General features: G+C 42.8%; 1 protein-coding gene across 1 annotated transcript in view; it reads left to right on the forward strand.

The window, feature by feature from the left end:
• LOC141981079 (cyclic nucleotide-binding domain-containing protein 2-like) overlaps positions 1 to 24,897 on the forward strand; it is a 125,109-nt gene extending 100,212 nt beyond the window's left edge. Inside the window, exons 15-16 of the mRNA XM_074942883.1 lie at positions 13,352 to 13,486; positions 24,790 to 24,897. Of these exons, the coding sequence (XP_074798984.1) occupies positions 13,352 to 13,486; positions 24,790 to 24,897 (243 nt within the window). The remainder of the gene's footprint in view (positions 1 to 13,351; positions 13,487 to 24,789) is intronic.
• Positions 24,898 to 25,247: the final 350 nt, after the last annotated feature.

Genomic DNA, 25,247 nt, shown 5'->3' on the forward strand with positions numbered 1-25,247 from the left:
ACCAAAGCAAAGCAACCTTGTAAGCAGCCTTAGTGTATGCAGATAGAATTGATAAATTGTCTCTGCAGAACACTGTCACCTTTAAGAAAAGAAAAAGGAAGATAGAGAAAGAAGAATGTTGCTAACTTTGTAAAAGTGCCATCCTGACCACTGCCAGACAAGGACAGGCAGATTCAGATTAAAGACTTTGTTGTAATTTCGCATCCCTAACCTTGCACATGAGAATCACCCAGAACCCAAAGGGAAGAAGAGGCCCTGACTGCAGTATTCCCAACTCTCATGAATCATACAATTTTGATTAATCAACCAGTCTCCCAGTGATGCCGGAAGCTCCAGCCTTTGCATGAATTTCGGCCTTGTCCGGGACACGGGGACAGAATCCCCTGACTGGCTGCCTGCCCAACCTCCTGGGGAAGAGCAGCCAATCAGGGCTGCTGCAGGAAGCAGGCAGAGCTCTCCCCTCTCTCCTCAAGTGCCAGGAGGAATTTTTGGATGAATTCCTGCCTCCCCAAAAGCTGTATGAGGGTTCTTCATCCTGAAGCAAGAGGTGGGAGTTTGAAACTGATGACCTGTAAGGTTAGCCCCCGAAAAGCTCTTGAAGAGACTGCTGTGTCACCTCCGCTTGTCTTTTCATGAGTGCTTTTGCAACTTTCTCCTAAACAATTAAGATTTTCTAATGATTTTTTTAAAAACACACTTTCTCTCCTTTTGCTCAGCTCTAGTAATTTAGGGTTTTGCCACACTTCAAGAGATTGCTTATTTATTTTACTTTTCTGGGTTGTAGTCATAATGTGCATATTTTTCAGTTTATTTTATCTACTGTATTTAATAAATGGTTATCAGGCATCTTAAGTAGACACTAAGCTCAAATATTTCTTTCTGCCAGTAGAGGTGTGCTAACCACATCTTCTATACACTTAGCTAAATTCCCCCTGCACTTTGAAATGGATAAGGAATTCTTCCCTTCACATCCTATGTTAGCATGTGGCGCTGCTGTTAAATGGCTGCCACATTCTGCCCCAGAGGTGGCAGCAATGCAGTGGTGGGTGAAATAACTCATCTGTCATTTATAAAGTGCTTTGCACTGAAGGCTCTTTAAATATGTGAAGGTATTTATTAAAATGATGATCTAAAGCCCTTTGAAGTCAGTGAGAGTATTTCCATTGATTTTAGACTGGGGCTTATTATAATTATATTCCCCACTCACCCCTTTCCCTCCCCCCACTCCCCGTTGGCAACTTAGACACACAAGGATGCAAAGTTCAAGGGGAATTTTTATTTGGTTTCCATTTTGTATTCACCTGTGATTTACCTTTGACCAAAAAAAAAATATTCCCCCACTTAAAGGCAGCAAATGGGTCTTAATTAGTACTTGCAGCAGTGAAAACACTCTCTGAATAAAGACATATTGGTTGGCAGATCAGAAACTAAAAAGCCATCTTGCCTGGTTATTGGTGGCCAGATGTTTGATCATTCACTTGAAGATGTGAATTATAATCCTCTCTGTAGGTGGCTCAAGGAAATAATTGCACATAACTTACCTGAGTACCCTGCTGTATAATTAGGTGTTTCAGGGGATGAAAAGGTAGCTGAGTGTCTTTGGCTCATTCAGATGTTTGAGTAGGTGGAGTGGGGGAGAGACCTCACTCCTACTAAGCAGCACCTGCCTCTTGAGACAGGGTTGTAGAGGAAAGAGCCTCTCTGTCAAAGAGCAAGAGAATAAAATTGGCTTAAGTTCCTGCAACAGTCGACATTTCTTATTGCCTTTGTTCCCTGATAAGTGGTGAAGCTTTAGACTGAGAATTCAAGAGGCTCGCTCCCACACAAGCTGCAGCAAGTGCAGCATGCCTTCACTTCGCTCCACTGTGCACTTTTTCAGAATATCTTCTCAGGTCACTGCAGAAGGATTTCGTTTCATTATTTTCCCCCAAAATGATTTCTCAACAGGCTCAGAAGGCAGCTTTCAGAGCCGGTTGTCTCTTCTTGCCCAAGTTAACAGTGTCAGAATCTCATCGGAGATAATGATGTTGGAATATATCATGCTGCCCAGTTGTATACCTCCCTTTCCTTTTTAAGGCACCAATGGAAGGCACCGGAATTAGATTGTAGAGCTGGACTGGAGCAGTGAGATTTTCATTAAAGGACAGGAAGGTGAATAAGTACAGGAAAAACAGCTAAGTGGGAAGATGAGAAAATGACCTGATTAGAGACAATATGGAGATCTCAGGTGCAAAATGAATAGGGTAGTTGGTTACCAGAAAGGAGAATGGTTTGTTTTGGTGTAGGTGTACATCCTGGTGTGTACTCTAGCTACCTCTCTAAATCCACAGATGCTAAGGGTATGGAAGTGACAAGAGTAAATTACACAAACTCTGGTGCTTGTTGACTCTGCAGGGCAGAGATCACTGGAGCCAGACTTCAGAGCTGTGGAGGCCTTCTTGTATCCTCAAGGGTGAAAACCCTCAGGGGTAGTCACATAATACATATAAATCTATCTCGTCTCATCCCACTGCCCGGGGTCAGAGCCACAAACTCAGCCAAGCACTGGGGACTGGGCAGGATTTGGCGCACATTTAGGACACATAATGATAACTGTACCAGATATGGACTGGTGACAGAGCTTGCTTATACATACCAGATATGTTTAACATAAGATCCTTTAACACTCTGCCAGATATGGCTAAGGTGAGCTTAACTAAGGTACAGTAGAACTTCAGAGTTATGAACAACAGAGTTACTAACTGACCAGTCAACCACACACCTCATTTGGAACCAGAATTATACAATGAGGCAGCAACAGAGATGAGAAAAAATTAAATAAAAAAAGAAAAAACAGTACAGTATTGTAAACTATTGTAAATGTAAACTATTAAAAAATAAAGGGAAAGCAGCATTTTTCTTCTGCATAGTAAAGTTTCAAAGCTGTATTAAGTCAATGTTTACTTGTAAACCTTTGGAAGAACAACCGTAATATTTTGTTCAAAGTTACAAACATTTCATATTTATGAGCAACCTCCATTCCCGAGGTGTATGTAACTCTGAGGTTCTACTGTATTTTATACACAGGGCCACCTAGTGGCTCAACAGTATAGTACAGTTTAGCATTCTATTACATCTCCCCCTTTAAGTTCTACATTCCTACCATTTACAGAATATACACGAATACGCTACCTCTTAAGTTCACTATGGGTTAGTCTATTAAGTGTCTCTGAATAATACTGATTTTCTAATTACATAACCTGAATGCACAACAGGTTAGTCATCTGGATGTTGATTAGTTGCAACAACTGGCTGTGGCTGGTCTGGAATTCTTGCATTGTCTTCCATTGCACTGCAGCCCCCTGCCCCAGACTCTGCCCCTCAGGGGTTCTACTTCCCCTGGGCATGGGCAGCTTCTCCGCACATTAAGGAAGCATGGTACCCAGAGACCAATGTACTGGTGGGAGGACAGCAATGCATCCAGATCCCAGGGAGGGGGGAAGGAGGGACCAGCAGTGGGGAGGGGGGAGGGCAAAGGGGGAGGAGAGAAGAAACCAGTGGGCAGCAGCAGAGACCTCCAGAGAGGGGGCTGGAGAGAGAGGAGCAGCCAGGCAGCGGCGGGTGGGTTGCAGCTGCTGCTAAGCTTTTACATGCATAATAAAAACTTCCTCTGGCAGAAGCTAAGATGGTGCGAACTGCCAAAAACCCACAATCCAGCCTCCAGCAGCAGCGGCAGTGTCAGAGAAGGCTTAGCTTTCCCTGGCCTATTATACCCACCGTCTATGTATAACTCCATCTGTGTTCATAAACAGTTCTGCTATCTTTCTTTGGGAAATTTCAGGTGCACTGGTAATCCCAAAAGGTAATCTTCAAAAGCAAAATTTCCCACAGGGTGTGATAAATGTACTCAGTTTGGCACTGTCTTTGGCTAAAGGACTTTACCAGAATACACTCAAGCATCCAGCTTGGAGAATACTGTAGCTCCTTTCACTTTGGAGAGGAAGTCATCCAGTGTAGAGAGGGTACTTTCTCTCACAACTGCTTAATTAAGTCTTAAGAGCCACACAGATTCATATTTTTTCCATTATTCTTTATAACTGGTACCATTGGGGTGCACTGTGCTGTTGGCTGAGATATTTTTCTTTGTTATGCCAATCCAGTCCATTCTCTTTAACTCAGTTAACATTACACTTTATGAAGTAATGGGATTGGAATCTTGCAAGGTGTATGTACACTGCATGGATCAGCCTTCTTTCTTTAAGGTTTTTATTACTGGATCTCCTTTCAAAAATCCAGTATCACCACAAAGTCTATTGAGTTCTTCCACCTTTCTCACTAGACCCATGGTGGCTGCCACGCCGCAGCTGAGAAGTCTTTTGGCACTCATGCTGCATATGTTAATAGCTTTCAAGATAGTTTCTTGATTTTCAAATCTGACAAGTTGCTCTAGATTTTGCTGTCCCAGCAGCTCAGACTGCTTTGCTCTCTGAAAAGCTGTGGCTAGTGGTAAACCCCTCTTTGGCTGGTTAGCTTCTCTGAAAGGTTTTTATCTGTTAGCTAGATTGCTAGCTTGTCTCTATTTTTATGTTTTGCATTTCCAAAACCACAGTTTTCAGCCAGTATATGCAGAGCTCTTATAAAACATTCAACATTTTCACCTGGTTCTTGAATTCTCTCGTGAAAATATGATCTATCATAAACCACATTTCTCTGTGGTATAAAGTAACACAAGAACTAGGGGTCACCAAATGAAATTAATAGGCAACAGGTTTAAAACAAACAAAGGAAAGTATTTTTTCATGTAACGCACAGTCAACCTGTGGAACTCCTTGCCAGAAGATGTTGTGAATGCCAAGACTATAGCAGGGTTAAAAAAAGAACTAAATAAGTTCATGGAGGATAGGGCCATAAATGGCTATTAGCCAGGATGGGCAGGGATGGTGTCCCTAGCCTTTGTTTGCTAGAAGCTGGGAATGGGTGATAGGGGATGGATCACTTGATGATTACCTGTTCTGTTCATTCCTGCTGGGGCACCTGGCATTGGCCACTGTCGGAAGACAGGATACTGGTCTAGATGGACCTTTGGTCTGACCCAGTATGGCCGTTCTTAAGTAAGCATCAAACATAGCTAGAACCTTTTCATAGTCATCTCTGTGACTGACTTCAGTAAAATCAAAGGATTTAAAGATATAGTCTGCTTGCTTCCCCAAAGCATAAATGAAAGAAGATACCTGTATAGCTCCAGTTTCTTTGTGGAGTTTGTTTTCAGTTTGAAATCTTGCAAAATACTGCTTCCAGCTTTTCCATTGTGGAAGTAATTCAAAGCTGATGTTCCATGGGGCAATGAAGTGGCATGTTGATGAGATCCTGCAACCTTTGTTACTTTGTTCCTTCTTTTTGTGACCTTTGTTGCTGTTTTCCCTCTGATTCTGTTCTTAATTTACTCCTGACACCATGTCATGTTCTTCTGTAGCAGATATGGACTGGTCACAGAGCTTGCTTATATGCACCAAATGGTTCCTCATAAGATCCTTTAATGATCTGCCAGATATGTCTAAGGTTATCTTAAATATGGTATTTTATACATAGCACCACCTAGTGGCTATAGTTTAGCATTCTATTACAATAACTGTGACGCATGTTAATGGATAGATATATGAGCCTGTTTCTTTAAGAACAGGAAAAGCAAGCAGGAAGAGACCTGGAGAAACCTCCGTGAGGACCTGTATGACTGTAGTATCAGTAAGGAAGGGCATTCAGTCTAGTAGTTGGGGTTTTAAGCAAGGAACTTTCAGAAAAATCTCATCAGGTTTAGATTAATAATCTGTGGACCCACCCATACCAATTACTGACATTTTAAATACAGATACTAAGGCTGATTATTCACTGCCTTAGATCTGGGATAGCTGTTCACATCTGTGCAAAATGAGTGTGATCTTGTTTGGTACTTTCTTATACCCACTTTACACTCATTTTACATGGATCTATATGATTAGACCAGATGAAGATAATGGTGAATCAGGCCCCGTATCTTCATTTATTTCTACAGAATAAAAAGCACCTTGGTAATTCCCAAACCAAAAATACTTCATTGAAAAAACAATAGGTCATGCTAGATCATAATGAACTTGGAGACTGTGATAAAGGGAAGGCTATACAAATGTGATGTTGTTTGTTATAAACAGAGAGAAAGTGTATAGTAGATTTTGTGATTTGCACATGATTCTTGTCTCTGAAATCCTTGTATATTGATATAATTTACAAATGTGAAGAAATAAAAGGTCCAGATTTTGCATTAACTTCCTGCTATATACAGCTCCCCTGTGCTTGAATGGAGGCATTAAGTGGGAAAAGAATTTGGTCTCTGATCTGCTTCCTGTGTGCAGGAATTGCCTTCAGTTTTACTAGATCGGTGTGAAATTCTGAAGGTCAGAATAATCAGATCTGATATTTATTTTTGTCAATTACTGTACTTGGCTTGAAAAAAATCACTTGAGGTTTATAAAGCTCGGTTTTGAGTGGGTCCTAAAGGATAAGAATTGAAACAGAAAAGTTGTATAATAAATTACAAATAATTACACTACTTCAAATCCCAGTGGAACAATTTTCACTTAAAAGAAAGCGGAGATGGTGTAAAATTTACCTCGGCTAGAAATCCGTTGTACGCCAAAGATGTACTGCCCCAAATGGCATTTTGATCAAGATCAGTATTATAGCAGAAAAGCAGAAAATCCAACATGCTTAGCAATCTCAGTGCTGCTACAGTCATCAAATTATGACTAAAAGATGGATATGGCAGTAATCTTCTATTTAAACCTTTAGAGATCAAGTCCAGCAACTGAAATAACCTGTATATAGGAAGTGACAAGACAGACAGTTCAGTAAATCCTAACAAAAAAGACAAATCGATTTAACAACCTCCAGTTTGTCAAGCAGATAATGTGAAATGCTGATTGGTACATACATCACCAACATGAATGCAAAGGCAAAATTAACTGTACAGAAACTTCTATACATACTGGGCCAAATTCATCTCTGGTGTAAGTCAGTGGAATTATACTAGGGATAATAAATTTGGTCTATGCTGTAGATGAGATGTAAAAGAAGCAAACCACCTTTACTACACATTTCAGTGCTTTACTTTTCTGTATGAATATTAAAATCTAGCTCTGTCCCCAGGTATTTAAACTCTGTTGTTCAAGTGAAGTTCAATTTCAGAATGTAATCTTGGAAGAATCCCATTGGGAGTTGTTTAATTTTTGATACAGGTTCAACATGTGAGAACACTGATACACCCATTTAAAATCAATCAACGTGAATATAATGCTTGTCAGATATGAAAAATTTACAGTTCTAGAGTCTGATTCTTCTCTCACTCGCACTGGTTTCAGTGTGATTTCAGTGGAGTTATTCCTGATTTGCATTTACATTGGTGAACTTATAGGTTCAAATCGTTCACTGGGCTGGATTCTGGATGGTGGGCTAGATGTGAAAGGCTCTGCATCTGAAGTGAGAGTTTAATCAAGCCCTTAGAGACTCAAGTCTTCTATTTCAGTCATTCTCAACCCTTTTTTCACATGGGACCCAAAACTAACTGGCAGGTTTCTCTTCAGTCACTTACCAAATCATTTGTGTTGGCAAAAAATTGTGATACTGGGAGCATGGCAAGAAACCATGGGTGGTTTTATTAAGCGCTTGGTGGAGAGTGCAGCTGGGGGTTGGTGAAACACTGGAGATGGTGGGAGTGGTGGGGGCTGGGTGCAGGGCTGAGTTTGAGGCTAGTAGATGTGCTGATGTCTGGGTATGGAAGTTGATGCTGGATTGGGGAACTAGTGAAGGGGAATTGTGATCAGGGTTGGGGCAGCTGATGTTGGCTATTAGGGGTGTGCCTCTTCTTTTCCCCTACACCTAACCATCTACCCATCATCTCATTGTTCTTCTCTGGGGCAATGCTGCTTCAAAAAACATCCTACTAAGTAAACTGTCTCTACAAACTCTGCAGGCTCTACAAGCTCTGCTCTCAGTACCGCAGAGCTGAGCTGAATGTGGATGGAGATTGTGGATGGAAAATGGGGATGGGAAGGGGAGACCTCCACTGAGCCCAATCCTGCAATCAGCACCACATGAGCAATCCTGAAATTGTATGCTTGTGTGGAGTCCGAATGAAGTCATTGGGGCTCCACAAAGGTACAGGTTCTACCTAGTGTAGGAGGTTGGGGGAGGGGAAAACAGGGTGCCGAGCCCCTACCCCAGGGGCTGCTGTGGAGCCTGCAGGTTCGAGGCATGAACAGGCTGGAAATTGCTTCCTCCCCCCCGCCCCCGCCACTCCAGAGCTTAGATGAGGGGCGGAGAGGCTTCCCCGTGCCAGGTCTGTGCAAGGCTTTGGCAAATGCAGGGCTCGGCTCCTCCTGGCCATTGGCCCCAGGCCAGAGGATCTTGGACTTTCCTAGGGCACCGGCCCAGCCAGAGGCAGTGGGGGAAGGAAGGAGCCTGCCAGCCAGGCTGTGGGTGAGCTGAGCGCTCCAACCAGGGGCTGGTTCTCTGCACAGCGCTGGGACCCAGATGCGTCCCGCTGGGGGGGATATGGAGGAGGAGCGGGGGTGGGGTGGGGGCAAAGAGGCAAAGCAGGGAGAGGACAGTCAGAGGGGGAGGATGTAAAGGGCCCCTGGGTGGGCAGCAGAGGCGACCCGTAACTGGCCACTGCCTGGCGGCTGCCCACATATACCATGCACCCTGTGCAGGCTGCAAACAGGAGAAGGGGCAGAGCCCTGCTGGCTGAGATCCGGCATGCAGCGGGGGGCTGCGTTGACAGACCAGCATGGGGAGTGGCCTGCCCTGCGCTTTGCATCTTCGCCCCGCCATCAGCCTTGCACACTCACCCCCATTGTCGGCCACTGGACACGCCTCCCATTCACCGCTGGTGGGCAGGTAGCTGGCAAGCAGGAATCCGGCCAGCAGCAGGAACCACCAGTACTGATGTGGGGGGGTGGGGGGTGGACAACAGAAAATATGGGACAATGTGCCCATTTAAGAAAAAGTCAGGACACCTGCAGGAGGGCTTAAATATGGGACTGTCCCTTTAAAAACGGGACATCTGGTCACCCTAGCTTTGGCCCTGATTCAGCAAAGCACATGCTTAAGCAGGACATACATAATGATACTAAAAGTTGCATTGTGTTTCCTGGTGTTTGTCCTTCTTTATAGTGAAAGATCCATGAGCTCAGATTCTGCTCTCAGTTCCAACAGCTGACTTTAATGGAATTACTCCAGCTTTATCTCTGAGTAAATGAGAGCAGTCTGAGGTCAAGCCAACACAGAAATTAGAAAGCAAATGATAGATTTCAGCTCCCCTATTAAATATCAAAATAAAATATTTGCCCTGTGCATCACCATTAGGATATACAAATGTGAAACAACTAAATACCAATGAAAATGAAACTCAGCAAGAAATGTGTGACATTATCTTAAGCAGTTGTCAAGTTATATGCAGCCGATTGCAATGCCATGTGGTCAAAGACATGCTGTGGAGTAGCCCGCCTTTGTCCTACATGACATTCTCATCTCATAAGCAAACAAGGAAAATACGGTCTAGATGAAATTACTATGAGATGGGTGCACAATTTATTGAAAGATTGTACTCAGAGAGTAGTTATCAATGGCTTGCTGTCAAACTGGGAGGATATATCAAGTGGCATCCTGCAGGAGCTTGTCTTGGGTCTGATACTATTCAATAATAGCTTGGATGATGTATTCCTATAAAATTTGCGGATTACACCAAGCTTGGAGGGGTTGTAAGCACTATAGAGAACAGGATTAGAATGAAAAATTACCTTGATAAACTGAAGAATGGACCTGAAATCAACAAGCTGAAATTCAGTAAAGACAAATTCATTTTTTTAATGAAAAATCAAATGCCCAAATACAAAATGGGGAATAACTGGCTAGGTGGTAGTATTGCAGAAAAGCATCTGAATATTCGAGTGGATCACAAATTGAAAGTAAGTCATCAGTGTGGTGCTGTTATGAAAAAGACAAATGTCATTCTGGGATGTGTTTAACAGGAATGTTGTATGTAGCACACTGGCTGTGATTGTTTTCCTCTACTCAGGGCTGTTGAGGCCTCAGCTGGAGTTTTGGGCATCACACTTAATGAAAGATGTAGACAAATTGCAGCAGTCCAACGGAGAGCAACAAAAATGATAAACCATGACCTTTGAAGAAAGGTGGAAGACTTGGGCATGTCTCTTCTAGAGAAAGAAGTCTGGAGAGAGGGAGGCATGATAAGTCTTCAGATATGTTAATGGTTATCATAATGTGGACAGTGATCAGTTGTTCTTCCTGTCCAAGGAATAATCCACTTAGTTTGCAGCGAAGGGAGACTTAGGTTAGATATTAGGAAAAACTTCCTAACTACGAGGATAGTTGACCACTGGAACAGGTTTCCTAAGGAGCTGCGGAATCCTTTGGAGGTTTTAAGAACAGGTCAGACAAACATCTGTCAGGAATGGCCTGGATATACTTATTCCTGCCTCAGCACAGGGGGCAGGGCTACATGGCTTCTTGAGATCCCTTCCAGCCCTACCCTTCCATGATTCTAAAATCTGAATTTCCAATATTTAGACTATTGCTTTTGAACGGTAAATTAGGTACAGTGGGCCCCATCCTGCACACAGTGATTTGTACGCTTCCATTTAAGCATGTGTAGCATTCCATTGCAGTCAACGGGACTCCCTGTGTGAATAAAGGTAAGCACGAAGGGGTTTGCAGGTTGGGGCTATAGAGAGTAAGTTCTTTGGAGCAGGTACTGTGGTATGTGAAGAGCAAAAGACAATAATTTGTGGGTTACTCTGCCTAGGACTATGGAGTCCTGATCCTTATTTGGAACCCCTGGCCTTATTCCAATACATGCAAACAAATAAGCAATAAATGTAATTAAGGGTCAGTAGAAAACCTCAACATTCTGCTCTTACTTACACCCCTTGCCATATTATGTGGTGAATGGTGGTGTGTTTATGAAATCCAGAACCAGGGCCTATATTACTCCTATGTTAAGCTGTGGTTGTGTGTACTTTGGAGCTGTGTATTAAAGAACAACAAAAGTAATACAGAACTTAAACAGCTCACTACTCCTTGAATATTTTTGCAGCATAAATACATCTCGTGGGTAGCTTTTATTGCTTCTTGTCTTCTTACAGAACACTTCTATTTTTAAGAAAAGCCCATCCTACTATATTTAGTTTAGTGCTAATGGACTGGATGTGCCTTTGAGATTTTAATGCTTCTTGTCTTGTGATGAATGCTGGAGTGATTTGTATTCTGGGCTCCAAAGAGACAGGTCTCCAGACAGTTTCCAGTGAGCTTTAGCACCTTGTCCCAGCACACGTTTGCCATTTAAATTTTCCCTTGACAACTCTGCTCACACCAAGAGCAAGACACACACTGTGAATCTACAGTGTCCAATTTTAGATTATGGAAAATAATGAACAAAAATAAAGTCTTCATGAGAGAACATCTGTCTCCCACATAGCAGGTTTTAGTGACTCTGAGAATAAAATGACAGCTGTTACTACAGACAGTTTTTATAAACGCTAAGGTGCAGGTTATAAAAAATAAAAGCATCGGGCCAAGAACTTCAAAAGTGGCTAGTGATTTGCAGTGACATATTTGAGGCACCTGAATGGGGCTGAGCAGCCACCCTCTGATTAACAGGCCCATTAGAGGTGCGTCAAGTTGGGCACTTGAAAAATTAAGGCGCCCAAAATCAGTACCCATTTTTGAATAAGTTGGTGTGACTGGGGTCCCAGGGAAGTCACGCTGACTTTGCTTAATTACGGCAAACTGCAAAGAATGGGGCAGACAATCCCCCAAACTGGTGGTTATTCTGATACTTGGATTCACCAGATTCATCAGATAATTGTCTGATACATGTGAGACTTCAGATCTAAATGTGTTTCTGAGGGAGATGAGCTGCAGTGTTTACTTCTTTCTCTGGAAGAGGCAGGTATGGGGCCTTTTTTTGCTTTCGTAGGCTTCCAGCATTGGAATATGGGCCCTGCTTCTTGGGTTCTCCCATGTTCTGCATCATCTTCTTTAGCAGTAGCATCAGTACCAAAACCAGTACTTCTGGAACTGAAGTTGTGAGGGACACCTTACTAACAAAGTGACTTCCCACACAATGGCGCCGTGCCACAGCCACAGTATTTTTGGGGAGTAACATTAAATCCTAGTCATCTTCAGGCCTTGGCATTTCAGAGTATTGGCAGGAATTGTGATGGTGCTAGCTATGGGGGGGGGGTGCATAAGGAAGAAAATAATCACTCGGGGCCTGATCATGTGATTTCAGTGAGAGTTTTGAGTGTGCAGCAGTTGGGATTGGTCCTGTGTGGCATAATGTCCTTGTAACATTGAGTGATAAAGGCCTGTTCTATAATCTTAAATAATTTTAGGACCAAGTTTACTTGGCTGTGCTGATTGTATCTGCTCTGAGAGTTCGCTTTGAAATATCCTTATGCTGTTCATTCAGTACTTCTGCACAGCCTGGCAGAAGACCCAAGCTTTACTCCCGATCTCTCTCTGCTCCACCAAGGACTGGGGATGCCATGGCAGCAGCACGCTCAGGCCCTTGAAGACCATCTCCTGTTGTGTAAAGATCCCATTGGGCATAGTTCATATTTTATTCTATTTTAGGGTTTTATACTGCCACCCATCACCATAGCATCTTGGTGTCTTGCATGTAACATCAATAGCAATAGCAGAATCTCATAGTAGACTTCATGGAATCTCTGGCATTTCTCCCTTTTGGTGTCCAAACTCTGCTTGGACTGGGGTTGTGGGGTTTTTTGGGGGGGGTGGTGGGGGTGCGATTTTTAGGTTTGTGTAAATTCATGACATTCACATATACTAACTCTTATCTGAATCTTCCTGACAGTAAATTCTCAGTAGTTGTAATTATAGAGGTGGTATCCTCCGGTAGCCATCATGTTTATAGTGGGAGTCAGGAAATCTGGGTTCTAATCCCAGCTCTGCTACTAACCGGTTGTGTGACCTTGGGCAAGTCATTTCACCTGTGCTTCAGTCTTCCCTTCCTCCTTTCGTCTGTCTTCCCCATTTAGCTTGTAAGCTCTTTGGGGGCAGGGACTGTATCTCATTATATTTGTACATCACCTACTGTAATGGGGCCCTGGTCGCTGTTGGGAGTAGATGAGAGAAAGAGAGAATGAACCATTCATAACAGATGTTAGTCACATTGCTTAATGTGCTACTGGAACATGCTCAGATATGAGGGTGATGAAGGAAGGTTGAGAATCTACATAGAATAGTATAGAATAAGTGCTAGTACAATATAAATAATAATATACTAATGTTTTTATAGGGCCTGGTGTATGCAGTCTTTGAAGACACACTTAGCATGACCCTGGTTTCTGATGGAGCGGAGTGTATTGTGATATCAAAGGAGTTCTTCAAAAGGCACATGGATGAGGACTATCTCCATAAATTATGCACAGTTGTAAGTCTTGTTAGTCTAGAGTTCTAGCGTTAAGACCATAACAATTATCTAGAAATGTTAGAGTCGCCTGAGGTGATTCGAATGCTTCCAGAAATGGGTGTGTTGCTGAACCATGCTCATTGCAGATGGCTGGTTATGAAGTTTACCCTTCTGTGTCATACCATTTTCCTTGCTAATGACACAATACAATCAAACAACACATGCAGAAACAGTGTAAGAGCTTGGAATTACTGATTTGCTGGGCTGGCACATTCCCAGTTGTACAGATTTCCCGAGATGGTAACATACTTCTGGGCATGGGGCAGTTGGATGCATGTGGAGCAAAAGTGTCTGCACTTAAATGGGATCTTTTTGCCTGTTTACCTGTGTAAGAAAACAGTAACAAATCCCTCCTTCCCCAGTAACTTAAACTATTGTTATGACTTCCAAGCAAACAGGATTGTTTGGAGTCCAGTACTGGGTTATCCCTTTTGGAATTAAAACAGAAAATGGATACAAACACAGGATGTACAAGGAGGGTGACCGCCCATCCCAAATTGGGTGGGACAGTCCCGAAATATAGAGTTCAAGTCCCAGTCCCGGGCTGAATGACTCCAGGACAGCATTTGTCCTGGATTCCCTGTGATGCTGCTCTGTGTCTGCTCGAGGCTCACGGGTGGTGCCAGCCTCTTCCTGGTGGGGGGCATTGAGGTGGGCCTTATATCTCCCTTGCCATGAGACCCCGCCCCCTGCTCCTCCTCTCCCCTCTGAGGTCTGCCCCCGGCCAGACCAGAAGCTGGAGAGGGGCAGTAGTAATAGCTACCCAGGGAGCCCAGGCCACTGTGGGGAGCCCCAGAATCCTCCACGTGTCCTGGGCAGTGCACTCAGTGGGGAGGGGACACAGGCTGGGTGGCTGTTCTCGGGCACCCTAGTTCCCTGCCGTCAGGACAGGTGGAGGGTCCTGTGCTCCCCACAGTGTGACAGGCTCTATGGGCAACTCTTATCATGGCCCAGCTCCAGCTTCTAGCCTGGCCAAAGGGCAGGGCCTTGGGGGAAGAGGAGGAGCAGGGGCAGGGCCACAGAGGGGTGGGGCTCCTGCATGTGTCCCGCTTTTGCCTTTTGGAAAGGTGGTCACCCTATATACAAGATGCAGCGTTTTTGATGTCAAGATGTTTTCAGAAGGAGAGAAACTGATTTATTGACTATACAGGGGAAGCAGTGAAACTGACTTTACTCAGACATATGTTTAGGGTGTACATTTTGTCCTGTAATAGGTTTATTCCTGGATCCCTGCATGATGTGGCTTTTGGCTCACTATTTTGTCTTTCACATCTGTCTTACACAACACATAAAATATGAAGCAACCACAGGACCACAGTGGGGTTCAAATAACCATGTTTACTAAATAAACGCACCATGCAAGGCCTAGCTACATATCCACTATTGCTCTGGCAGGCTACTAAACTGACAGAGAGTGTCAGTAGAGGGTTCATAAGCTATTTGAAGGGATCCTACCCAATATATATTAAAAACGCACCTTAACTTTTAAACGTGGGTATATTTTGCTACCACCTGCTTTTATGAATATCTGCGGTGGTTGTAGGTAGCTTGAATAAAGATTTAGAATTATTGACTCCAGTAAGTGTTTTAAATCAATGCTGTTCATGAAAGCATAGATACTATGGGGTATCTATTTATAACATCCTGTGGAGAATATCTGTTAAACCTTCAGGCAAAAGATACATTTTCATAAATCTGTCTAAACATTTTCCAATAATATATTGAATTAAACAGTGGAGGAAAATAATCCAGTTGATGGATTTTCTACTTGAGGAAAAAGAGATGCTCCAAGAGCCTGACTAATAGAAATAATCTGTGCCGGTTCTCTTCAAGGGTGGTGTTTTCAGCTGAGAAATACCATTTTCTTGGGAGAAAATACACACTGGCTGGGAGAAAATTCCAGAGTGGAACATAACCCAAACAGGATTAATTCACACAGAATTTTGATTATGATGGCCTCAGTAGGGGGCACCTGAGGAAAGTGCAGCGAGACATCAGTGACTATGCATTCAGCATTTACGCCTGGGTTGGCTAAAGTAATTAATCCACCACTGCTAAGACATATGGCTCAGCAATCTCAGAGTCTGATAATATGTGCTCAGACCTCGCAAAAGGAAGATACCACAGGCAGATATTCCAGATTAAACAAATGAAGAGAGGAGCTTTTTATTAGTTATTGGCATTACATTAACTTCTAGAAGCAACAACCAAGATCAGGCTCCCATTGTACTATGCACTTTAATAACACCTACACAGCAAAAACTGAGCTAGTTTAAATCAAGCTAATGGGAGTAGCACTAGCACTGCATCCAGTGCAGTGTGAGTAGTACAAACCCAGCATGAACCCTGGGTAGGTCCTAGCTTTCCTTGGCCACTCTGAAGCCCATGTTTCGCTGATACTGTTACCCGTGCTAGCTGAATTCAAGTTAGCAGGGGTAGGCTCGCCCACCCACAGCTTTTGCTGTGTAGACCTACCCTTAGTCCCTGCCCTGGAGAACTTTCAGTGTACATAGAAAAGACAAAGGTAAACAGAGGCACAGAGAGCGGGAGGTGATTTTCCCAAAGTCACGTGGGAGTTATAGTTTGGGCGGCTTATGCCCTCCTCTGAGTTTCCCAGCCAGACTACTTCTTTGCAATAGCTCAGCAAGAGGCATCACCTGAGGCATCATGGGAGATGTATTGAGAACAGGAGAACGAGGTGTCTCAACTACAACTCCAATGGAGTCACTGTGGCAGTCTTTCAGAACTGAAGTTTTGTATTTTAAAAGTTTTCAGACAAAGATTTTCAGTATTTTTTTTCTTTTCTTTTTTTTTTTTTGGTGGAAAGGTCAAAATTTTCCACAGAGGAAAAAATAAAAAAAAAAAAATTTCAAACTAGCTCTAGGAGTGACCAAAGGGTGAGCCAGGAAGATGATTGCAGCTGCATTTTGAATAGACTTGAGGGAAGCAAGGTTACAGACATTGAGGCCAGAGAAGAGGAGATTACAGCAATCAAAGCAAAAGATGATCTGGGTGTGGACAAGAGTGCTTATCCTCCCAACATCTCTGGGAGGTATTAGCCCTATTTTACAGATGGGGAACTAAAGGCACAGAGAGACTAGGTGACTTGTCCAAGATCACACCGGCAGTCTGTGCCAGAGCAGGAAATTGAATGCACATCTTCCAAGCACTGGACCATCCTTCCTCCCTGTATGTTATGTTACATCATGTTCCTATTATTTTGTTTATCCTAACATATTACTACATATTCTTGTCACTGTCATCCTCATCGTCTCTCATCCCATTCCACTGTCTTGTTCAACGTGTTTGACATCCCATTTGACTGTCTTCTCCCATTTGACTGAGTTTTGTCCGAATATAGGCCCCAGTTCTTACCTCGATCCACATGGGCAGATGAATTGCAGGACTGGAGCCTAACTTAAGTCAATGGGATGCCATGTCTCTGTATGGTGTCCACCTACATGGAACTTATTGCAGGATCAAGGCCGTAGGCTGTAAGTTCTGTGAGGCATGGACTATTTTTCAATTCTTGCTTGTACCAGCACATAGCACAGTGGGGCCGTACTGCTGACTGGGGCTCTGGTCACTACTGGAATACAAACAATACATACCCCTAATACCTTGGAAGTAATGTCACATAACAGTGAACTTTCAAATGGAAAACAGAGGGGATGCACCACATTCCAGCAATGTCAGGGTCCTGTTTAGTGTTCTGCTTAACAGCAGCAACGGCTGGCGGAAATGGGAGAAGAATTGTGTGTGAATGTGAAATAAACACATTTATGGAGATGCTAATGATGCACACACTCACACTCATTCCCAACAGCCATTACTGCTGTTAAAAATCCTTTCTGTTACATTGCTGGAAAGCTGTGCATCCCCTCCGCTTTCCATTTAAAATTTCACTGTCCTGCTGAATAACCCTATGTTCACCCTCACATTCTTGGCAGGCTTTTAATGTGTTTGCTTACAGCATAATTAACTGTTCTGGATTCATTACTTCCCAGCTCTGACTTACATTTAGTCTCATCAGTGTAATTACTCTGCCGTGTACACTCAGTCAAATGTGCTACATTGGGCTGGGCAATTTTTATTAAACAGGGGCAAATGAGCGGTCAACTGCACTATTACACACACAACTGGCATCTGCCCTTAAGAGCTGCACTGGTTCCGTTTGTGCTTTTCCCCAGTAATGAGCGTTCCAGTCAGATAATTCCCTTTGCACACTTTCTCTTTATCAGATTTGTGTTCTCTCTGCTGTTAACACTAAGTTAATTGAATACATAAAAAACAAACTATACAGAAAACCCAAGTTTAAAACAACAGTCAGGGACTGTGACAAAAGCATCATAGACCTTAGTGAGTTAGCCAGCATTGTCTCACATTCCACATATTGTGTGCTATAGGCAGAGCTATAGGCTATGAACTGGGAAGCCTGTACCAAAGGTACCCACCTGAAGAATGGTGGGCAGTATTGCTAACCCCAACCTTCCAACACACACGAGTCAGGCCTCCAAAAAAACCAAATCATTAGATTGCTTAAAAATTGTTTTTGTTTTGTTTTGTTTTTTGTTTTAAATAGGCTCTTTATTTGCCTTCTGGTTTCTGAGCTTTTGGGGTACATTCAGATCACATTTTCTAGCAACTAAGAGGGCTAGAAATGTACATTTTTTTTTAGATGAAAGCTAAGATGCTTGTGTAATCCTTTGACTCTGAGAGTTGGAGCTTTAAGAAAAACATCAGATGTCACTAGACTTGCAATAAAATTGGGACAACAACCAAACATGGGGCCAAAAGTGATGGGCCCAGAGCCACAGAGAGACTTAGTTGCCTAAGTCCCAGACTTAGGAACCAGTGAGAGCCGTAAAACCCCCACTCAACTGCTGCCTAACCCTGTAGATGTCTAAACTCACCTGACACATCCATTTTTTTCTGCAGAAGTCCCCAGGTGCTCCCTGTGGATATGCAGGCTGCTGTCTCAGGATGCCTAAGCCCCACTGTGATCCTCTAACCAGCTGAAAATAAGTGTTTCCCCACCTTCCTTGTCTGCAGCCATTATTAAGTAGGATTGCTCAGAGCATGCCCATCTCCACACAAAATGGCAAGCAGGAGGAAGGCTCTATTATAGTCTTTAGCCCAGTAGTTAGGGTACTCACCTAGGATGTGGGAGAGCTGGGTTCAATTCCCACCCTGGCTCCATTGGATGAGGATTTCCCACCTCTCAGGTGAGTGCCCTGAATACCAGACTATTGAGGTCTTTCTCTCTAACCCAAAGCATCTTTAATTTACTATCTGAAGTGGAGCAGCTTCAACAGGAGAGAGAGCAAGAGCCCTGTATCAGAATATCCCATAGTCCAGAGGTAGGGAACCCCCCTTGGCAATCCCTTCTCATAGGGCAGAGGAGGGAATTGAACAAGGCTCTCCCACAGTCTGGGTGAGTTTTCTAACCACTGGGCCAAAGGTTCAGGGAGGTGCCCCCTCCCCCATTGTGTGTGGTGTTAGTTGTGCATTGCTGTTGTTCCTGCAAGAAACAGCTTAGGCTCTTGACACCAGGAGCGGGTTCCTGGCTGTGGATTCAAGAGAGAGGTGCTTCCCTCCAGCCCAGACCTGGCTGCCTAACTCCTGGAGAGAGCCAGAGTTTAGGACACACCCCTCTCTTCAGCATCTGCAGTTGGCTAATTGAGGCAGCTCCCCACCTAGTGTGCTGGCATTTGTGGATCCCATTCTTAGGTGCCTTTCTCTTTCCATGGATTGAATGGGGGCCTCAGCGCCTCAGTCAGGGTTTGTGGAAGCCACTGGGTGGCTGGGCGCCTAAAAGTTAAGTGTTGCAAAACTCAGCATGGCAACACCAAACTCCCTTTGTGGCTCTGGGCCATAGTTCCTATTTTGGCTCTCATAAAAGAATGTGGAGAAGCCTCTCTCCTGGTCCTTCATAACATGAGCCACTGGAGATATACAAGCCTTGGAGCACATCCCTTATGTTTATACATCTATGCTTCTGGGCCAAGTAAAGACCCATATGCACAGCCCTTGTGTCTTGTATTAAATATATACTTTACACTACAGGCCTGAGCCACTGCAGTTAATGAAAAGACTGCCAATGACTTCACTGTGCTTCAGATCAGGCCCAATGGGCATGGGCTGCCTCTGGTCATGCCGATGTTGCTTGCCTGTCAAGTGGGCCTTGATCTTGCAAACTCTAAGACTACACAGCAGCTTATGTCAGCATAATTTATGTCACTTAGGGATGTGAATAAACCACCTTCCTTAGCGACATAAGTTACACTGGCATAGGCGCCGGTGTGGATGATGCTCTGTTCATGGAAAAGCTTCTCCCACCAACATAGCTACTGCCACTTGCACGGGCTGGAGTATTTAAGCCGACGGGAGAGCTCTCTCCCGTCCACTTTGAGTGGCTACACTAGAGAGCTTAGAGCTGCGCTGCTGGAAACTCTCTAGTGTAGCCTTGCCCTGAGATACACGCTTAACCTTTCACTCAAGTAGCCCCTGTGACATTTACAGAATAATCAGAGCTTTAGGGACCATTTTGCCACAGTCCCAGAGTTTGTGTTGTATTAAGCAAAGAACAGAGTAAAAACGACAGTTTTGTATTTGGTTCTATTCTTCTTTGGAAATAAATCAACATTTAGATGACTCCCTGCCCTTTCTTCAACTTCCTCAGCAAGTAACAAATACTTTGCCAGTGTGCGACAAGAGAAGTGTTACAAGAAATAAGCCCTCTCACATTGCTGTAGCTGAAAACCTTTCACAGTAACTATCCAGATTAATATGACATTTTGTGAAATAAGTAATAAAACACAAAGAAATAAAGCTGAATTTATAAATAGTTCAGATCAGGTTGAAATAGCATCGAGTGCATTTCATCTTTAAGTGAAGTCTTATTGCTAGGTATAATAACCTTCCATACCCTGGATTTACATGCAAAGGGCTAAATCTCCTTTCAATTAATTTCCAGTCATTGGAGTCTACTGTGGGGTAAATGAGAAGAGATTAGGTCTCCAAATGCCTAAAGGCCTTTGCGGAGAGTTGCTGCTGTTGCATATAAGAGAGTTACATTAATCTAAACACAGCCTTAAAAATTGGATGGCAGTTGAGACCAACCCTTTTTTATTCTGCTGATTTTGAAAAAAAAAATCAAATGCAGTATGTTTATTGGAAGGAAAGCTGGGGATTAAAAATCAATAAGACTTTATTGCATCATGGATCATTATTTCCCACTGCTTTAGCATTATTTTGCCATTTAGAGACTGAAGAAGCTGCAGGCTACTCTACCAGTACAACAGCTTTATGATCTGACTGTATCTTAGAAATGAGCTAAATACACTAATTATATTAACGGATCTTAGATTTCAGCTCTCACTTTCTTGAAGCAGGCTGCCCTGTATATCACCATGAAAAGGCCCCCTCCATGATGTAAAAGAGGAGTAGTTCAATGATGTCTGGTTTTGCTATGCTGTTCAGTACCCTAGTTAAAGACTAAGAAATACAAAGTCTTGGATTCAGGGCCTTTATTTGCCATTTTTTCGTGGCATAGGAACAAAGAGACATCACATGGAATAACAAAGGTACCAAAATTAAGAATTGAAAATAACCCTATTTTTAATACATGGTTAACGTGTGACATACAAAGCGACAAGGGCTAAGCAGCAGTCAGAAAAACAATTATACCTAGGATAAAAGACTGGCATTTTCAAAGGGTCCCAATGATATTCACTTGGGTGCTTAATTCTCTTATGCTCCTTTGATAATTCAAGCCAAAATTTATATGGAAAAGCAAGTCTCATGTTAGAGGACATTAACTACTAATTGCCATGGATAAAAAGAAACTTTGCCTGTGCTCATCTGATTGCATGAATGTTCACTCTCCTATCTCAGAGGTATCTGGCACTAGCCACTGTCCAAGATAGGCTTAGTTATTGAGTTGATTTAGTAAGGCAATTCCTATGTTCCTATATAACCTTGGCCTCGGTTCCATTTGAAGGCTTTTTATTAATCAGAACCACTAATAAAAAGTATTATTTAGATTTAGAAACATCTTGTTCTACCTTCCTCAGCTTCCTTAAAACACAGTGCCTAGAAAGGAAATAACTCTTGACAAGTGTTATCTATATCTTACTGTAGTTACAGCTACAAGCTGCTGCATCTAATCTCCTAATTGCACTTCTTTAGAGATGCAACTAGTACTGCCTGATACATAGTGACTTAAATCAGTCTCAAAGAAATTCAAGTCATTTACTTCAAAAGCTTTTTTTATTATTACCTTTCTTTTCCTTGATATCCTCATCATCACATTTCTACAGCAAGAATGATTCCTTCATTCTTTGCCAGATTGAAGCCTTTAGATAAAATTAAATTGTCCAGAAAGCTCAACTTTGCAGTATTTAACTCTTTGTGGAATAAAAACCTGCAATAAGACAGTTAAGCATTAGACATGGCGGTGTAAAGACTCGAGATAATTTTATAATTAACTTTTCGTTCCTGTGTCATCCTGGAAGTTACAGCAGGATTCTTTAGTAATGGCCCAAAACACTGAAACTGATGATAGTTCTCCTGCAGCATTTTGGACCAGTGCAGTAGATTACTGTAGTCTGTGAATAAAGGATGCCACAGATACCACAGGTATAAAAACCTAAATGATCGATTTCTTCACCATACCTTTATCTTGCACCGATCCTGTTCAACACACTCAAAATCAGTTTACTATTCCTTTGCTCAATTTGAATTACATTGGCATTTTAATTATATATTGTAGTTACTTTCATCCATACATCTCCAAGCCCTTTGCAAATGAGGATAAATGTCTTTATCCCCAATTTACAGAGAGAGAGAGAAAATGCCTTATGTGAGGTCACCCAGCACATCAGTGTTGGAATCAGAAACAGAATGCACATTTTCCTGACTCTTACTTCAGTGTCTGTGGCTCAGTGGAGTTCTTTCCTAACATAAAATACATGTGGAAGATTGGCAATAACTCACTGAAGTTCAGGGCAGGCTCAAAATGGGACTCCTGCTACCTTTCAACTAATATTCATATGCTCTTTTCCCATAATTTATTAATCAATAACTATTCATTTAATAACAGACCACACAGCAATAGCAACCAGTGCAGGGTAACGTTGTCAGGCCAGCTAAGGGATCTTTCAACACATTGATTACTGGAGCTGTGCAAACCCTTCCCAGTTAATTCCAAAAGAATTTGCAATCTTTATTGGTTTGGTGGGGCTTGATGTACTAAAAGGTTTGGGTTCAAAAGAACCCAGTTTTACCACGTTTGGATCTCATTGCAAACCTAATGGCAAATTTAAGTTTGCATGAGTGCTCCTGTATTCCCATAGGCTCTCCAGAAATGGAAGTGGGAGAAGTGAGCCATGACATGTGACCTGCCCCAATTCAGCCTTTCCCAGCAAACAGGATTCCATCGCAAAATGTCCTTATGAAAAGCAGCCTCCTGGTATTTGTGGGTGTCCACATAAAGCAATATTATAAATGCGGGGTGAGAGCCTCAGGCCTGCATAAAAGGACTGGAGGTGCATAATGGGGCCCTGGGTCTGGCTGAGGGAGAAGTCCCATAGTGCAGGCACTGCCAAAGACAGCTGCCTTCTGAGGCTCCTCATGCAAGCTGTGTTGTAGAGGTGTGCTGGGGGTGGAGCTGAAGCAGATAGTGCTGCAGCGATTGCAGGCGGTGCCGTGACTCGTCAGACAGCCCTGGGATGCTACCGAAAGAGGCGCCCAGGATTGTCTTAATTATGTTGGAGGCCTCTCCAGCCACTAGAGCAGCCCAGGACTAGTAGGCTATTAAACTAGTTCTCCCCCTCCCACTCCTAGGAGATCGGTGCTGCACCTCTAAGGAGCACAGTGCGGAATTTCACCCATGGTATTTCAGGAAAGGCTATTTGAAAAGGGTGTAGCTCCTTGTTTGATAGACCTGTTCTGTGACAAGCTGGCAGAGAATAAGAAGCCAAGATGTATTTACTTGAACCTAGTCCACAGATTACTCAAGTGAGTCATTTTCTGTGCTGTAAATGCAGTGGCTAAGATACGCACTGCCTGATCTGAAAATCCATCAACTAATTGTTTTCAGCTATTTGGGTAGTAGTAGGTTACGTTGCAACATAATAATAGCACTTCCACAGGACTCTGTGGTTTCAGTGTGCTTTTATTTAATCTATCCACATGACGCCCTTGTGAGGTAGATAAATATTTGTGTTCCCTTTACTATAGATGTGGAAACTGGGAGAAGGCCTGGTTATGAAATGAATTTAGACCAGGAGTAAGTCCACCAAAGTCTATACAGTTCCAGGGCTATATTTTCAAGCCCAGTAATAGCCCCTTTGTGTGTAAGGGGGTCATAGTCCAGCCACAAATTACCAATAGAGAATTTCCTTGGCATCAGGGAATTCCGTAACGACACATCTGTGCCACCACTAGGTTGCAGCTGTGCAGCTTCAGCTTGGGAGGGGGTGTGGTTTAGCTGTACTACACTATGTCAGTTCTTCATTCCCTGCAGCTGAGAATCCATCCCATAGTGCTGGTAAATCAGTGTAAGTGAGATCAGAATCTGTCTCAAGGAGAGCATAAGGTGCCTTGCCTAGATAAACACAGTGGTCCTGATTCTGACATCACTTATACCGGGATAAAAGTGGTGTTAACTCCATTGCCCTTAGTGGAGTTATTCCAGATTCACATGTAAGTGTGAGCAGAGAATGGGGCCCACCAAATTGCTCTGAGATCCAGGATTAGAACTCAGGAGTTCCTGGCTCTTAGCCACACGCTCAGTCTATTTGAACATATCATCTCACTGTCTGACTTTATAAAAAATTTAAACAGCGTACTGAAACATTGTGAGACCTCGATTCAGTTGAAGAGAGATATTTAGTTTCAAGTTGGGATACCCACTAGCTATTTGGAAAATATAAAGAAACAGTAGCTCACAGTCTAATTCAATATATAATCCCATATATTCCCATAATGCACTGGTATACTGCATATGTATTTGGGGAAACTCTTTTGCACAACAATCACTATAATGAAAAGCTTGTGGATGGTTTAATAGTCCATCTGTATTTATCTTCCTACTGCTTTGCTGAGCAAGTCTGCATTTCAAGCCCCAGTGATCAATGATACTGCTGTGTAGTCATATGAAAGCAGTGTATGCCTCACTCTGCTTACCATCATAGGATTAGCTGTGGATGGCTATTGGAGATTACACAGTATATTTTACCATCAGCATTTATGTTTTCCAGGTTCAGCCTTATCCTTCTAAAGAGATGCTGGAGAAAAAGATGCAAGACTATATGAACTGGAAAGCATACAAATCTCTGCTGATCCGTGGACCACATCAGCCATTTTGAAGTTGCTGGTAACTTCAAGTGTTCAGAAGCTTTAAAAAATATCATCACCAAAATATAATTTAATACTTGTTTAAAAAATATATTGCATGGGGGGGGGGGGAATATGCTTTTTCTACCATTCCTCCAATTTCCTTCTTTGGTGTATGTGTTTATAAACAAATATATGCTGCAGACATTTTTGTTGTTGTTTTCAAGTAGCTTGATGCAAATGTTTCCTTATAAAAGTGCTTTCATTTGAATCCTGCAGTATTTCCTTTCCTTTCAGAGAGTAATAAAATGCAAGAATTCATTAAGTCATCTGAAAGCAATTTTCAATTATGAAAATACAATTTAAATAAGGTGAAGAGGAG

The sequence above is a fragment of the Natator depressus genome, chromosome 1, assembly GCF_965152275.1.
Source record: "Natator depressus isolate rNatDep1 chromosome 1, rNatDep2.hap1, whole genome shotgun sequence".
In the NCBI taxonomy this organism is placed as follows: Eukaryota; Metazoa; Chordata; order Testudines; family Cheloniidae; genus Natator; species Natator depressus.